General features: G+C 44.1%; 2 protein-coding genes and 1 long non-coding RNA gene across 3 annotated transcripts; 2 read left to right on the forward strand and 1 right to left on the reverse strand.

Annotated features, from left to right (window-relative positions):
- Positions 1-148: 148 nt before the first annotated feature.
- Positions 149-3,986, reverse strand: LOC135322261 (uncharacterized). The gene is made up of 2 exons (XR_010382633.1): positions 1,653-3,986; positions 149-1,383 (listed from the first exon to the last, which is right to left on the reverse strand). It is a non-coding gene; the product is annotated as an uncharacterized LOC135322261 (long non-coding RNA).
- Positions 3,987-5,253: 1,267 nt separating this feature from the next.
- LOC135322259 (interferon alpha-14-like) lies at positions 5,254-5,816 on the forward strand. The gene has a single exon (XM_064490166.1). The coding sequence runs from the start codon at positions 5,271-5,273 to the stop codon at positions 5,802-5,804; it is 534 nt and encodes a 177-aa protein (XP_064346236.1). The 5' UTR covers positions 5,254-5,270; the 3' UTR covers positions 5,805-5,816.
- Positions 5,817-13,277: 7,461 nt separating this feature from the next.
- Positions 13,278-13,921, forward strand: IFNW1 (interferon omega 1). The gene has a single exon (XM_031449623.2). The coding sequence runs from the start codon at positions 13,334-13,336 to the stop codon at positions 13,919-13,921; it is 588 nt and encodes a 195-aa protein (XP_031305483.2). The 5' UTR covers positions 13,278-13,333.
- Positions 13,922-15,467: the final 1,546 nt, after the last annotated feature.

Raw genomic sequence — 15,467 nt, forward strand, 5'->3', positions numbered from 1 at the left:
AGGGAACTGAATCGCTCCTGTTGCTACAACATGCCTTGTGCATATCCTTCATAGCCCTAGAAAAGCTTCCCTCCTATTTACTTGCTCTTTAAGGCCTGTCTTCTCTGCCAAAGTGCCCTATTTAAGAAAGTAGTACTTCTTTCGTAAGAAGAAGAAGAGTTTATCTACCATTATACTCACAAGTCAGTTACTGGGTGCAGAGATAACTGAAATTTTTTTAAAACTCAATGAGATGAATAAAACTATGTTCCACTTGGATTTTAAGGCAGATTCAATCTTTAAGGACACTTTGTATGTCTTTAAGAGTATGAGTAAGAACTAAAATTTAAAATATACCTTTGAAACCCCCAAAGACAAGGGAAACAAGATCATAAAGCTGACCATACAATGCGATGAGGAAATTCCATAAATACAACAATCAGCATAGAAAAAAATTTCTATTTATTACAAATTTAAAATACAGAGTTTCCCGATTCAAAGTATAGTTTCCTCTAAGTATTGCAAAACAATCTGCCGGGATGACTCAGTGCGTTTACAACTGAAGAACAAAGGGCCTTGAATTGTGTGAATATTGACCCGCTTGAGGCCACACAGGAGGCGCTAAGACTAAGCGGTGAAAGGCTGGGCGCAGGTCTCCTTTCCAGCTCCGGGGTTTTCTCGGAGATGATAACACAGCGAGAGCACATACTGACTTTCTCATCTTAACTTCCAGTTTGACAGAGTCCCGGGCACAGTAGCTCTGTGCTTTCTTCCCACATCGAGCGGGGGTCTTGGAAGGAGCTCTTCAAAGTCTGGCTGGAGTCCTCACTGCCCAGGGGGTATTTTCCTCCCCACCTCCTGCTCCAGACTGGTCTCCAGAGCCTCCCTCTGCTGATGCAGCCCAGTGAGGGATTTAGGCTGTTTGGGCTGAAGAGGCTGAAGGCCTGCTGGAGCATCTCATGAAAGAAGAGGTGGCCTGAGCGCTTGGGAACCGGCTGCTGTCCAGCTGGTTCTGGGGGAACTAGAAAACATGCTCGTCCTCCAGGCAGGGAAACAAGGAAGAGTCTCTCATTTGGTGCAGAACTGTGACGGTCTCCGGCTCTGGCGGGCCATGCTTCTGGGCCGGGTTACAGCTAAGGGTGTGGACAGACCTGGAGAGCAGACCGCCCTCCAGGTCCTCAGTGAGGAGGCTGGCAGCCCCTGCTGAGCCTGGTGATGTAGCTGATCAGCTGTGCAGCCTTCACCCAGCTCCTCTGAGCACCTTCCTGCACGGGAGAGTCTTCAACGGAACAAGGTTGTCGTTTCTCTGCTTGTCCCATGTTTGTTTCCACTTTTTCCAGTTTCTCTTCCATTTTTCAGCAGAAGATAATGTCACAGCTTCAATACCTCGTATGTATTGTTACGCTGGAAGTTAAACACAGTCATGGAAAATGACAGAATATCAATCCAATAGGATATGTTTGCCTGAATTAGACCCAAGAAAGAAAACCTGAGTCTCAATCCATCTTTTTCAAAATTTTAATAAGAATACTTAGACATTTATCTTTAACAATACATCAGATATTATTCTATAATAATATCCCATTATAGCTATTTTCCATAAGAAAATGTCATAGAAAATAGTTTACTGTATTTTCACACCTCCTAATGCACCAAAATACAAGTGGCCTCACCTCTCTGCATTTCCCTTTTACGGTCTAAGGCATTAGATTTGAATCCTCTGCATGTCTTTACAGAAGACATAGCTCACATTTCTGGACACTGTCTATGTATAATAGGGGCATAAATGTTAACAGCAAGGTTTAATCCATAACCTTCTCTTCATTTTGTCACCAACGTAGGCTAACTGCACACATATGTGACAATGTGCTTGGCAATGTGGATTCCAGGAGAGGAAGACAGGGACGGTGACTGCGGTCCAGGGAGCCGGGAAGACAGACATGAGAGGCAGGGTGAGGATGAAGGAGGCCCCAGCAGCATCAGGGCAGCTGAGGGCAAGGGCTCACAGCTGATGACCAGGAGGGCCTGGGAGCAGCAGGAGCCTCCACTCTGACAAAAGCTGTGCCTCCTGACTTAAATGACTGGTGACTTTCATTGTGTCTTTCAAAACATCAAGACAAGTTCAGCGGTGCTCACCAGGGAAATTATAAAGATGGAATGAAATAAAGTTTGCAAAATACAGGCTGAGAGAGAACAGAGTGAATGACAGCTGCCTGGAGCATGAATACAACACCCAGGAAGCTGTCCGGTCCCCGCTCAGCCCAGCCCAGCCCAGCCCAGCCCAGCCCAGCCCAGCCCAGCCCAGAGTGGCTCTGGCTGCAGCTCCCGTCACACTGTCAGGGGTCTGCACGGGGAGGCCCCCAAATGCAAGCTCCAGGAGCCGCACTGCCCGCGGGACTGTGAGGGAGCAGAGCCCAGGTCTCCACACTTAGAACAGTGCCTGGTATAGTATGGAGAGAAATCTTACAGCATGTGGTGTATTTTGCAGACACCCAGCATCTAGAAGAGCTGTCTGACAAAAACGGCTGTTGTGTGTGAGGCATCTAATGCAGGTAAACAGTCCTGTCCCTCATCCGCAGTTATTCTCAGATCACCTCTGGGAAAACTAGTTTAAAACACAGACTTGAAAAAGAAAACAGTCTGAAAGAGTAGGAAATCGGTTCAGAAATATGCACGGGCGTGTATGTATGACTGAGTATTATGCTGTAGGACGGTATAACATTGTAAACTGACTCTACTTCAATTAAAAATTTTTAATTGAAAGAAGAAGTACACATGGGGTAGAGGGGTTGGAGAAATGGGACTTTCCTAAATTTTTAGCTAGGAATGATCATAAAATGAATTCAAAACTATTTCCTGGGTTAATATAAGGGTAAAGAAAGGAAAATCTTCCCTCAAGCATTGATTGCGAGCAGGCATCAAATCGACGGAACAAGAGAAACAATATTTTAATGCAACATAAATAAATGAAATTGTACAATGTACAAAAGGAACAACAAAAAGGAAAATGTTAAATAAAGACCAGAATTGACCCTGCACTCCCAAATCGCTGAGAGTTTTAAGAAAGGAAGCCTTCAGGTTGCTGGCATAAAAATTGGCACTTGCGTCTGCCTTCTCAAGTCGGGAGTCATGTGGGCACTTGGAATCCACCTCTGCCTGGGTTAAACATTAGCCTGCAACCTCTAGGCTGCAACAGGCCCTAAAAGGAGTTCAGGGTGGAGATCAGGAAGGAGGCACCCTGGGCTCTGCGGGAAACGTGGCAGAACAGGCCTTCAGGAGAAGGTTTCAGGAGCCCAATGCTTGCTCATATCTCATGCCAAGGAGGACACTAAAACCAGTAACTGTGACATCATCTCCTCCTGACTAGCAGCAAGCCCCTGCCTAAATGTGCCCTTGACCGCACCTGCCCCTTCACTGAAATCCTCTCTAATATGGACCTTCCCGCCTGCCTCTTCCCAGTGGTTCCTCAGAGCTATCTGAATGCTGTCTCCTGGGATACAGCCCTCATTTTGCTCCAAATAAAACATAACTCCCAACTCTCACTTTGTGGAGTTTAGGTCAGTCGACATGGCCAATGAGATTGGGGCAAATTTGCTTTAATCGATGAAATTCATACCAAAGAAAATGAAGAGCTCAGACCTGCCAAATGTCCTCAGTGCTGTGTACAGAACACTTAACTCCTCTTTCTAACAAGATAGTCAAGGTGGGGTCCTGAGAAAGTCATTTCAGGAACCTCAGTCAAATAAAAATTGTTGAAGAGTCAACAAGAAGTCGTCAAACACAGCTGTCCTCCCAAAGAAGGAAAGAAGTAATGTTGGGAAAATTAATGAGTTGGCTTCGTATCAACTAGGAAAGCAAAGTTATACCAGATTCTTGCTTTAGTATAAGGAAACTATAGTTTAAATAGCCTTTAGTAAAATGCAGTGCTTTAATATTAAAACATATTTTAATATTCCTTGTTTCATATTCTAAATATTTTAATAAATATATTTAAAGATGACACATTTAACAAGATTTAAATATGACATGAATTAAATTAAACACAAGATTAATTTAAAAATCTATTTTTTAAAATGCTGTGAGTTTTGAAATAATCCCACTTTTCAGGTATTCACTACTTTCCCAACCATTTCAACGCTGATCCCTGAAAGACACCAGGAGACTCTCAGAGAATCTAAGGGCGCACAGCGTCCCCGTCCTCCGCCCTGAAGGCGGCCGTGCACCAACTCACCCTCAGGGCAGCCACAACTTACCCACAAGGCGCCCATGACACTTTCCACTCATCCCTATGCGCCCGTGGACTTCAACATTGGACAGCTGAGATAAAGAGCCCAAACATAAAATAACGGATACCATCCTGATGAATCACAGGCTCAGGCCCCTGAGAACGGCTTGGCTAAACTATGTAACTTGGGAGGAAAGCCCAACCGTAGAGAAACACATACAACCATGTAGTTGAGTCATAGGATCAGGCTCTGGGATCCACTTGGCTAAACTATGTAATTTGGGATGAAAGACCAAGGGTAGACAAACTGATACAACCATGTAGTAGAGTCATAGGATCAGGCTCTGGGAACCGCTTGGCTAAACTATGTAATTTGGGATGAAAGACCAAGGGTAGAAAAACTGATACAACCATGTAGTTGAGTCTTAGGATCAGGCTCTGGGAACCGCTTGGCTAAACTATGGAAATTGGAATGAAAGACCAACCTTAGAAAAACACATACAAGAATGTAGTTGAGTCATAGGATCAGGCCGTGGGAACCGCTTGGCTAAACTATTTAATTTGGTATGAAAGACCAAACATAGAAAAACATATAACCACGTAGTAGACTCACAGACTCAGGTCTCTCAAACTGCCCTGTCTATACTAGGTAACTAACCCAGGTAAGAGCGTAAAAAATGCAAGAGTGTTAAAAGCCCGGAAAATAGACAACCGGTCCCTGTTTGCTACCAGATAAAAAGGCCGCTGTTGAGGCCGCGACTTGACAAGCTCTTCAGCGCTCAAAACGTCGGAAAACGAAAAGAGCTTTTCCGTGCACTTTTAAAGCCGCAGGTAATCGCTCACGGAGCACGCGATGTACTTCCCCGCGCGCTGCTGGAGCCGCTGAAACTGAAAACTCGAAAGTTGTGGTTCCGCAAAAGCACGCGATCCGATATCCTCCTGCGCCCTCTCGTGCTCGCCTAGAGAAACACCCTCTCCCAGGACCTAGCGAAGGAACCTTTCGCTAACTCTTTAGCGGGGTCCGAGCGCCACCTCGTGGCCTTATCGCGAGTCACTGACATTCTCAATGGCCCAGATCTGCGTGCTTGTGGCAGGAGTGATGCTCTGCTCCCTCCCTGCTTGCTCTCTTGCCAGGAACTTGCCTGAGATCCAGAGCCTAGAAAACAAGGAGATCGTCAGGCTTTTGAGACACATGAAACGGACCCCCCTTCACTCATGCCTAAAGGACAGGAGGGACTTCAAACTTCCCTGGGAAAGAGACAATATCGCCCAAAACCAGACGGCTCAAGGCCCCTGTTCCTACCATCAGATGCTCCAGCAGATTTTCCACCTCTTCAGCACAGAGCACAGCCATGCTGCTTGGGACAACACCTCCCTAAATAAACTACTCTCCAGTCTGGATCTCACCCTGCACCAACTGGAGCAGGCTGAAGAAGGCAATCTAGACTGTCCCTTTTGGGGAACTGCTGTTCGGGAGTATTTCCAAGCAATTCATCTCTACTTGAAGGAAAAGGAATACAGCCCCTGTGCCTGGGAGATTGTCAGAGAGGAAACTAAAAAGCGCCTTTCCTTCATGAAACATCCGAAATGGAAAGCATGAGTGAACAAACTTATTTTTAGGGAGAAGGACACAATCGATTTTCTCAATAAATACTTTTCTAATGAGATTTCCACAATCTGTGAAAGTTCTTGGGGGTTATTTGCTATTCCCAACAGGTGAAGTTTGTTTTCTTATGGAAAGGTTGTTAGGGCTGTATGTCACTAAAGACACTTTTCAGGGAACTTAGTGCTACCTGCTGTAACAGGGAACTGAAAAGGATCAGGAATTGAATCATAATAGAAATTTATCTCTCGTGCTTTAAGAGAACAATGCAGCTATCTCTAATCCGATGACTTTTCTAGTTGGCTTCTTCTCAAGAAGGCCTCAGGGGCCTGGCTACCCTCGGCTCCCTGGCTTTGCTATACTCAACGTGGAACTGCACACGTGTCTCCACCACTTGAGTCTACTCCACTCAGACAAGGGAAAATGAATGGTGGGTGACATGGGATGTTTTCAAGGCCCAGGACGGTACGGGGCAAGATCACTTCCACGCACACTACTGGGCCTGAATTTATGCTCACGGGCGTCTAAGCGGAGAAGTTGGGAAACTACTGGGTGACTAACGGAAGAGGAGAGAAGCTCAGTGAATAAGACCACGTCTCACTTTCACACGATTTGTACGAGTGATTATCCGGTGGGAAAAAACACCGACCAATATTTCTGCTTGCACACATGTTTTAAAAAGCATCTGAGCCGAAGTGCTGTCAGCACAGAGAGGTGAATGTAACAAATTCAATCCTGCTTTTTTGTATCTTTGCTTTTTATAAGGAAAGGAACCTGAAAAAAAAATCACCAGTTACCTGATAATTAAGTACTGGTTATTTTTAAAAGATTACTAATTACTATAAGTTAGGTTTAATGCTATAAGAGAGAAAAACAAAATTCTCTCAGCAGTGTGAGGAGAGAACAAGAAAAGTAGTAGTTACCCTCCACGGTTTACAGGGGGCACTTCAGGGTGCATGTCCACTGGATGCTGGGGTTGGTCATTTACAAGCAGTTCCCACGGACTGTGATGCATGGGACAGAAGTGGTCAAATGGGAACAAAACACAGAATGAGGAAAGCACTTAGGGTGAGACCCATAACCTTAACTTTAAAGGGAGGGAAGAAGAACCACAAAGGACATAGGGTGGAAAGGCCATATGTGAACAGGATAAGAGAGAACGGTGAGAAGACTGTGTGCAAAAGACTGAAACTGCTTAAAAGACTCACCGCATTCAGGACAAATGAGGATGGGAAGTGCCCCCCTACACTGGGAAAGTAGATGGCATTGGCCACCCTCGCCAGAGCCTGTTTGGTAGAATTAATCAGCAGAAACCATCCTGCAGACGGCGGAAGGGGGAGTAAAGGAGGCACTGAGAGCATGTGATCATTCTGCGAACACAAAGGTGAATGTATAGAAAATAGGTTTCAGATATTTGCCACCTGAACTTAAGTTTCATCTTGTGTAATTCTCAAACCCTTTGTTTTCTTCTTCATGCTCTGAAGATGGTTCTTCCCTGGGTGACTCCTAAGTTCACTGGCTGCTCCATCTCTGTGCCTCTGCAGTCTCTCCTCTTTCCGACCTTGAAAGTTGAAGGTTCTCAGAAGCTCTAGGTCATCTTCTCACTCTACATGCTCCTCATAGGGAATCACATCTATTACCATACCCTGGTTTCCAAACATGCCACATCAACTGCAAAATTATTGTCTCCAGGATATACATGGCTTTTGATTCCGGATCGACATATTTGTCGACCGATGGGCTGTCTTTCATGTTTCTTGGGCTCTTTCTGGAGAACATCTGCTTTCTCAGTGCAGTTAGGAGTCAAACAGAGAAGAAACGTCTTCAGTAAGCACTGAAGAAAAAAACAAAGGGTTTGAGAATTGCACAATATGAAACTTAAATAATTATTTACACCTTCACAGGATTCTGGACTGAATCTCCATTCTGCCAGGACGTGTGTGTGTGATTCTGGGGAATCATTAAACTTTCCTGAGCTCAGCTACCTTAAATAGAAAGTAAGTGAATACATTCCCAGGGCTGCTGTGAGCAGTACATACACGAGAACATTTAACAGCACATAGCAGAGTTATCATCCACTGAGTGAGGGCTAAACAGATAGTGACTATTTTCTTATTTTTTCATATAGATCTAAATGGGAATAGTGACTTCTACCCCCCTCTCTGTAACTGGAAAGCACGGAGAGTCTGAAAAGCGGAATTGGGAAAAAGTGTGTCATCCCTTGTATGTAGTTATATACATAACAATATAATATATCTGGATGTATACACATATGGCACCAATGTATATACACGTATACTATAAGATATACCACATCTATAATATACCACATATCCATCTGCTGGTTCTCGTAGTTGGCACACGTCCCCCTTCCTCTCTGCTTTCCTGGATCCCATTCTTTCACTGCAATCACAATCGCTTCCTTCCTCCCAGTGTAGGAGTCCCCACTGAGCTCTCCTCATCCACCCTGCATTCAGCTCCACTCTCCATCCATACAGCTCTTTCGTTTTCCTCTTGGGGTTCTGGCTGTCAGTTTCCTCTAAAGACTACAAAGCCACTCACTGAAAGGAGAAGTTGAGTGAAAGTTCTTGTTTGTCAGAAACTCTCACATGAAGTCACCCTCTCTGCCTACCTCACTGCGGGTCCAGACTGTCCTGCCTTCCACAGAAGCACAGTAAATAGAGGGAATTCTGCCCCATGATGAACTGGGGGAGAATCCAGGGCCTCATCTGGGCCTCTCTGTGGGCACTTCCACTTCTGACTGCACTAGGAAGAGGCTCCCCTGCTTCAGGGCTCTCATTTGCTCACAAACCCAAAGGGCACGAACCATGGAGTTGAAAGTCAGCAGCAGCTTGAGAACCTGGGAGGAGGACAGCGATGGGGAAAGCACTCACTGGAACAGCGGCGGGTCCTCAGGAGAGGGACCAGCACAGACGAGCTGCACTGAGGGAAAGGCTCCTCCAGTACGTTACTTTCCAGAGGAGAAAGGACTGAAGTCCATGTGAGAGCATGGAGTTCTGCCAGAAAGATGCAGACACCAGCAGTGTCCCCAGCAAGGGTGACACTGATACCACAGCAGCCTGCAGACCACTAGAAAGGACAAGGGTTACTCCACTGTCACCTGCAAACCTGTTTCCTCCTTATGACCCAGTATGTTTTCATAGAGCAAGAAAGACTTTTCTGGAGACAGTACAGTCCAAGGACTTCTTGACTTCTTGAATTACATCATGTGTAGCCTCTTTCAAAGACTAACAAAAGAAAACAATGCTTGAACAGAAGGGACACAGGCAGGGATCTGAATACATTTAGCAACAAGTGGGATAGAGGCTTCCAAGCAGGACATATAGCAGTAACCAGCACACTGGAAGAGCAAAATTTATAAAGGCAATGAAGATCTCTATGGAAATTCATTTATTTAATTTAGGAAATTTGCAAAGGTGATATGGATGGATTCATCATCTTTTTCTTTCCAGTCTATATATCCTGCATTGAAGAGGTACATTTCAAGTATATTTTGAGGTATAAATATTTATAGAGGTATTTATACATTATATTTGGAAAACTTCCTGTAGGTTAGGGTCCAAAAAAAAAAAAATAAAAAATCATTCCTTTCTTTGTGCTAAAAACAGCATTTTATCAATGAATGGTGTTTTAATAATATTTTTTATTTTGATCCTACAGTATTATTGTATGATGTTTTAATAGGCTCAGGCTGGGAAAATAAATAATTACAACTACACTCATCAGTGTGGCTGACTTTGGAGATCAAGCCAGACTCTCCCTGCTATGTATCCCTTTGAAAACATTCAGTGCTTCTGTCTGGGAAGTGCTTACTGCTCCTCCATCTTGGTTATACTGAGGCTTTGTCAGTACCCAAACCTTAATCATGGGTGAAAAATAAAGAGATTCTTCACTGGACTCCTTCAGCAGCAAATGGAAAGTCCCGTCTGGGCCTGAGGGAAGGAAACAGAAAGGGCATCTTTGGGAATGAGAACAGCAGGCTGCACTGACCGGTATCCTGGGAAATCAGTGAGGTCCTGGGTTACTGAAAAAACAAACACACACACACACACACACACACACACACACACACAACATGAGAGCTGTGAGGTTAGATTTTCTGGAGGACTTACTGAGGACAGCCTCTCTCAGCTAGCTCTGGGGAGGCAAGGGAGAGGTCAGCATATATGTGATTTTGGTGAAGGGGGTACGTGCTATTAAGCTCACATCCTGGCACAAGGTTGTGCTAGTCTGGAAGAGAAGATGTCTCCGTTAATGGTTTCCGTGTTTCCCCACATATGAGAAGATGAAAACATAGGGTTCGTAAAATGTTCTTCTGAAATTACCTAACTGTCTGAAGATCTGTTCTGTCAGGTTTCCCTAGAACACAGAGTGCCTCATTGCTGATCTCTGCTCTGAACTCCTTTCAGGGTGGATTGGAAGTTGGTGGCTAGTGACTTCATTCTTGTACAACCAGATGGCCAGGGACATTTTAGTTGTCATCCTGGAGACATGCAGAGCTCACATGGCCAGAAACTGTGAAGTGCTTTTCCTTTTCATTTCTTTAAGGGGAAGAAGTAATTCGGTTTATTTTTTTACTTACGTATGTTTTAAGTGGAGGTCCTGGGGATTGAGCCCAGGACCCTGCGCATGCTAGGTAGGCACTCTACCACTGAGCTATTCCCTCCCCCTATTTTTTTCTTTAGTTTTTAAAAGTTCTTTGTCTTTATTCTCAACTCACAAGAAAACTCGAGTTAAAACGAAACAGATTCCAGTAGTCTGATGCCGTTGGGTTAATGAACTTACATTACTATATTTCCGTGAAGAAATCAATCATAAAATCTTAGACTTTTTTTTTCCAATCAGCATAAACTCTTCTCCCATCTAAGTATTGAACAGAGATTTTGTCCATTTTTTTCCTTCGAAGTTAAAGTCTGTTCAGCTGACTCATACCTCACACGGTGTTGCCCTACAAAACAACAGACAGTAACCTTTGGCATTAGAAGTGGAATCAAGGATCCTCTGTCCTCTTACTCTTTTCCCTCTACTGATTTCCTTAGTTCCTAAATCTCCCATTGATTTTCACCCTTCACTTTCTTTAATGGGCCTTCCATACAAGTCACTGCAACCTCATGAAGGTCTGTCCTTATAGCTCTGGTTTGCTTGGAATCGTTTGTCCCTCCACATTTCTATTTCTCTCCAGCTGTATTAAGTGAGTGTGATCGAAACAGGGTTACTCTGAGGACTGAGGTAATATTTTAAAGAACTTAGAAAGTGGCTAGTCCATAATATGCAAACAATGAAATTATCTTTTAACATCATGATTACTGTTACTCAGGCTAAGATCAGGATCTTTGGAATCATCTAATTCTTTTCCTTTAATTCTAGGTTTCACAAAGCACTCTTTGTGTTGCCTGAGTGGATCTATCACCTAGATAGATGCTCAGCGAGGCTGGCACCCACCCTCCTGCCAGACAGGGGGAGCCTTCCAGCAACTGGGGTTCTGGTTGCCAGTCTCCTGATTGGTTTGACTTCTTCCTTCTCTCCTCAGAACTGATTACACATGGATTAAAATGACAGAAAAATCCGTCAGCTGGTCTTGCAAAGCTGAAGGCTGTCCTTTGATCCAAGACTTGGGCTTCTTTGAACTTCTGGCAGCAGCAGCCCTGCTCCTGCCTTTCTGTTACTCACACTGACCCCATGTCTCCCTCCGCCAGATCCTCGTCCCCACCTGCGCCGCAGTGATGCTGCGCCTTGGAATGCGGCGCCGTGTCCGCAGAGTATCACTTCCCTTCCTTCACTTTCATGTCACTAAGACACTTGTTTCCTTTTTGCCCACGGAACAACTGAAGGATTTTACTTTCTAGGAAAGTCGCAATAAGAATCCAAAAATCGAAAGTCTTGAAAATGACAGGGACTGCAGCCCTGCTGCCTTTCTTTGCTTCCCTTCACTGTTCTCACCTCAGCAGGAATTAGAACTCATGCAGGAGCAGCAGGAGGATCTTGCACAATAAGCCACTAAGTGAATATAAGTTATAAAACTTTAAATGAAGAATCAAACACAAGTAAAGGAAAGAAGGCTATTTCTCTCGACACAGAAGCCCTCTGCATTCTCAGAGGGAGACAGAGACAGAGGAACAGAGAAACCCACCGGAATCAACTGACTGAATGAACAACTTCACGTCACTAGTGTCTGGGATGTAAGCTCCTAAAGAGAAACACACCAGCACTGAACCCTTTGTGCCCAGCTCAGAAATCTGAGCATAACACGGGTTCAACAGTTTAAATAAAGTGTTGAACAAGAAAATCTGTATTTGGGAAACTAAAAGGTATTTGTCTAGCCAAGGTGAAACGATTAGAATTGGATTATTCCTCTACCTACTTAGACAAAACAAACTTTGGCTCTCAGCATCTGCTGGCTGGTGACACTTTTGATACCTGGGGACATGGGTCAGGAGAGGAGGCGGCTACCACTGAGGACCAGGGTCCTTCACACAAACACTCCATGAGCAAGGGCGCGGGTTGGAAGGTGAATTATCTCCCCGACAAATAAACATGTCCATCCACACAAAGGAAATTTTCAAGTCCTCAGGATGTGGTGAGCCTCCCCTCAGGGAGTGGGTCTAGGGGTTTAAAAAACCGGACCCCGTCACTCAAGAGAATGTGTGTGACTAGATGTGATTTCCACTTTGTGAGTGAGGTGTTTCTGGGAGTTAGACTCTCCACCACCACATTCTGCTGAAAAGAACCAGGACCCCTGGGAGCGGTTTTGGCACAGACCGTGGGGACTACAGTTCCCCAGTAAGAAAACGGCGGAAAGAAAGGGCGGCGTCTGTCACTGTCCTGACCCCGTGGTCCCCTGCAGCACAACCACATGCACCTGCACGAACGTGTTCCAGAAGGAAGAGAAACATCAGAGAAGCTCATTCGTTGATTATCATCAGCCTCTTTTGTAAATCAATCGGTAAATAAAACCCAACTCTAGTTTCAAAGAGCTTCACTGCCAGAGGTGATCTGTTAAATCCCTGAACACACACAGAAACCGCAAGGCCGCGGGGACCTGCTTCCCTGTGTGAAGTAAGGGGGTGAAAAGGAGCCTAAGGTCAGGGCGAGAACTGTGTTCCTGCAACAGAGAAGAGCAATAGTTATGTACGAGAGAGAGAGACAGGGAGGGAGACAGGGAGGATGTGTGTGTTTACATACCTTCAGCGCGTCTGACTTGACGACAGTGACCTTGCTCACCTGACTGATCAATACCTATTTGGATGGGCATATCTGAAGTTTACTGGGAAAATTAAACTTCCTGCAAATTATTAGGTTAGATTGATGACATCTTCCTAGAACATACTGAGAATCTATGAATGGAAATCAAAAAAGGAAGTGAAAGTGTAGAAAATGTTCAGAAAATGAAAACTACTATCTCCGTATTTAATGGCCTTGCTTAGAAAGAATGTCATCAGAGAACCTACCTCCAACGTTCACCAAGACGCCCGTCTCAGCCAGGCCAGCAGCACCTCATTTGCCACATGGCCTCTGTGCCCTCTCTACTGATGGCCTTGCTACTGTCCAGCTATGGCCCTGGTGGGGCTCTGGGCTGTGACCTGCCACAGAACCACGTGCTAGTTAGCAGGCAGAACTTCGTGCTTCTAGGCCAATTGAGGAGAATCTCCCCTTTCTTCTGCCTGGAGGACAGAAAAGACTTCCGTTTCCCCCAGGAGATGGTGGATGGCAGCCAGCTCCAGAAGGCCCAGGCCATCTCTGTCCTCCACGAGATGCTCCAGCAGATCTTCAACCTCTTCCATGCAGAGCGCTCCTCTGCCGCCTGGGACGCCACCCTCCTGGACAAACTCCTCACTGGACTCCATCAGCAGCTGGAGGACCTGGACACCTGTTTCGTGCAGGTGATGGGAGAGCAAGACTCTGCCCAGGGAAGGGCGGGCCCTACAGTGGTGCTGAAGAGCTACTTCCAGGGAATCCATCTCTACCTGAAAGAGAAGAAATACAGTGACTGTGCCTGGGAAATTGTCCGACTGGAAATCAAGAGATCCTTCTCTTCATTAACCAACTTGCAAGAAAGGCTAAGAATTATGGATGGAGACCTGGGGTCACCTTGACATGATTCTCCCTGACCGAGATGCCATGTCACCCTTGCACATTGGTCTGTGGTCATTTCAGAAGACTCTTATTTCTGTTTTAATCACAGAGTTTACTGAATTAATTCAGCTAAGACTTTGTCAGTAGTATATGAAAGAATGTTAAAAATATTCAGTGCCTAAGCGATGACCTTCCCTCATGTAATTTATTTATTTATTGGTTGGTTATTTATTTATTTAATATTGTATCTTATCATTCATATTTACATTTTCATATAAAAAATACTTGCTTTCTCACTGTATTAAGATTTAGAAAATGTTTACATTTCCATTTTATTAAATTTGCAGTTATTTATTTATTTATTAAATTCTTATCAGAGAAAACTCCTTGAGTCCGCTTAGTCTGAACACCTAAATCCAATCCCTGGTTTCCTAAACGAAACTGAAGAATAGATGGTAATAATCACCTACTCATTCATTTATGCAGTCCATGTCAGATGGATTAAACAAGTATCAAACGAGATAGTGGAACTGCCTTTCACAAGCACAGATGAATAAATCCAATACAGTACCTTCTGTCTTAAAACTTTTAGTCTCATAGGGCAAGTCATAAAAAGAGGACTCATATATTTTTTCAATTTTCAATTACATTAAAAATAGAAGAAGAAGTAAGGGAAAATTATGTTTTCACATCAGAAGCTTTAGATACAGATAATTTTTAGGGGATAAAGGAGAGATACCCTTTCCAGGGTGCCTGGGAGGTATGTAATTGTAGAAGCCTTATTGGCTGTTGGGCAAATGGGTCCACAGTAAAAATACAGTGAATGGACACAGGAGTTTGTCTGAGATGAAATCAAGACACAGTTGTTCTCATCATTAATCTTGTTTGAAAAAAAAATAGCAAAAAATAGTGTTGACTTTGGATTTGGCAATGACTTTTTAGATACACCAAATGCATGAAAGAAAAATTGGTAAGTTAGATTTCATTAAAATTAAAAACTTCTGCTCTGTGAAAGACACTGTCAAAGAGAATGAGAAGATAACCCACAGACTCTTAAAGACTCATATCTTATAAAGGACTATTTTCCAAAATGTGCAGAAACTTAAAACTCAACAATAAGAAAACCAATTAAAATGGGCAAAAGGTCTAAACAGACTCCTCACCATAGATGACATACAGATGGAAAATAAGCATCTGAAAGTAGTTCAACATCATAAATCGTTAGGGAAATGCAAACTGAAACAATGCTAAACCACTACACTTCTACTAGAAGGACTAAAATTCAGAACACTGACAACACCAAGTACTGGTGAGGATGTGGAACAGCAGGAACATCCATTGTTGGTGGCAATGCAAAATGGTACTGCCTCTTTGGAAGACACTTTCACAGTTTCTGACAAAACCAAACATACTCTTACCATGCAGTCTAGCCACTGTGCTCCCTGGGATTTACCAAATGAGCTGAAAATTGATGTCTACACAAACCCATGCACACGGCTATCTGGAACAGCTTTATTCATAACTGCCAGATCTTGAAAACAACCAAGATGTCCTCCAACAAGAGAA

Source organism: Camelus dromedarius, chromosome 10 (genome assembly GCF_036321535.1).
Source record: "Camelus dromedarius isolate mCamDro1 chromosome 10, mCamDro1.pat, whole genome shotgun sequence".
NCBI lineage: Eukaryota > Metazoa > Chordata > Mammalia > Artiodactyla > Camelidae > Camelus > Camelus dromedarius.

Excerpts from the sequence above, each read along its gene's own strand:
- IFNW1 (XM_031449623.2), top strand. The coding sequence starts at position 13,334 with ATGGCCTCTGTGCCCTCTCTACTGATGGCCTTGCTACTGTCCAGCTAT.
- LOC135322259 (XM_064490166.1), top strand. The coding sequence starts at position 5,271 with ATGGCCCAGATCTGCGTGCTTGTGGCAGGAGTGATGCTCTGCTCCCTC.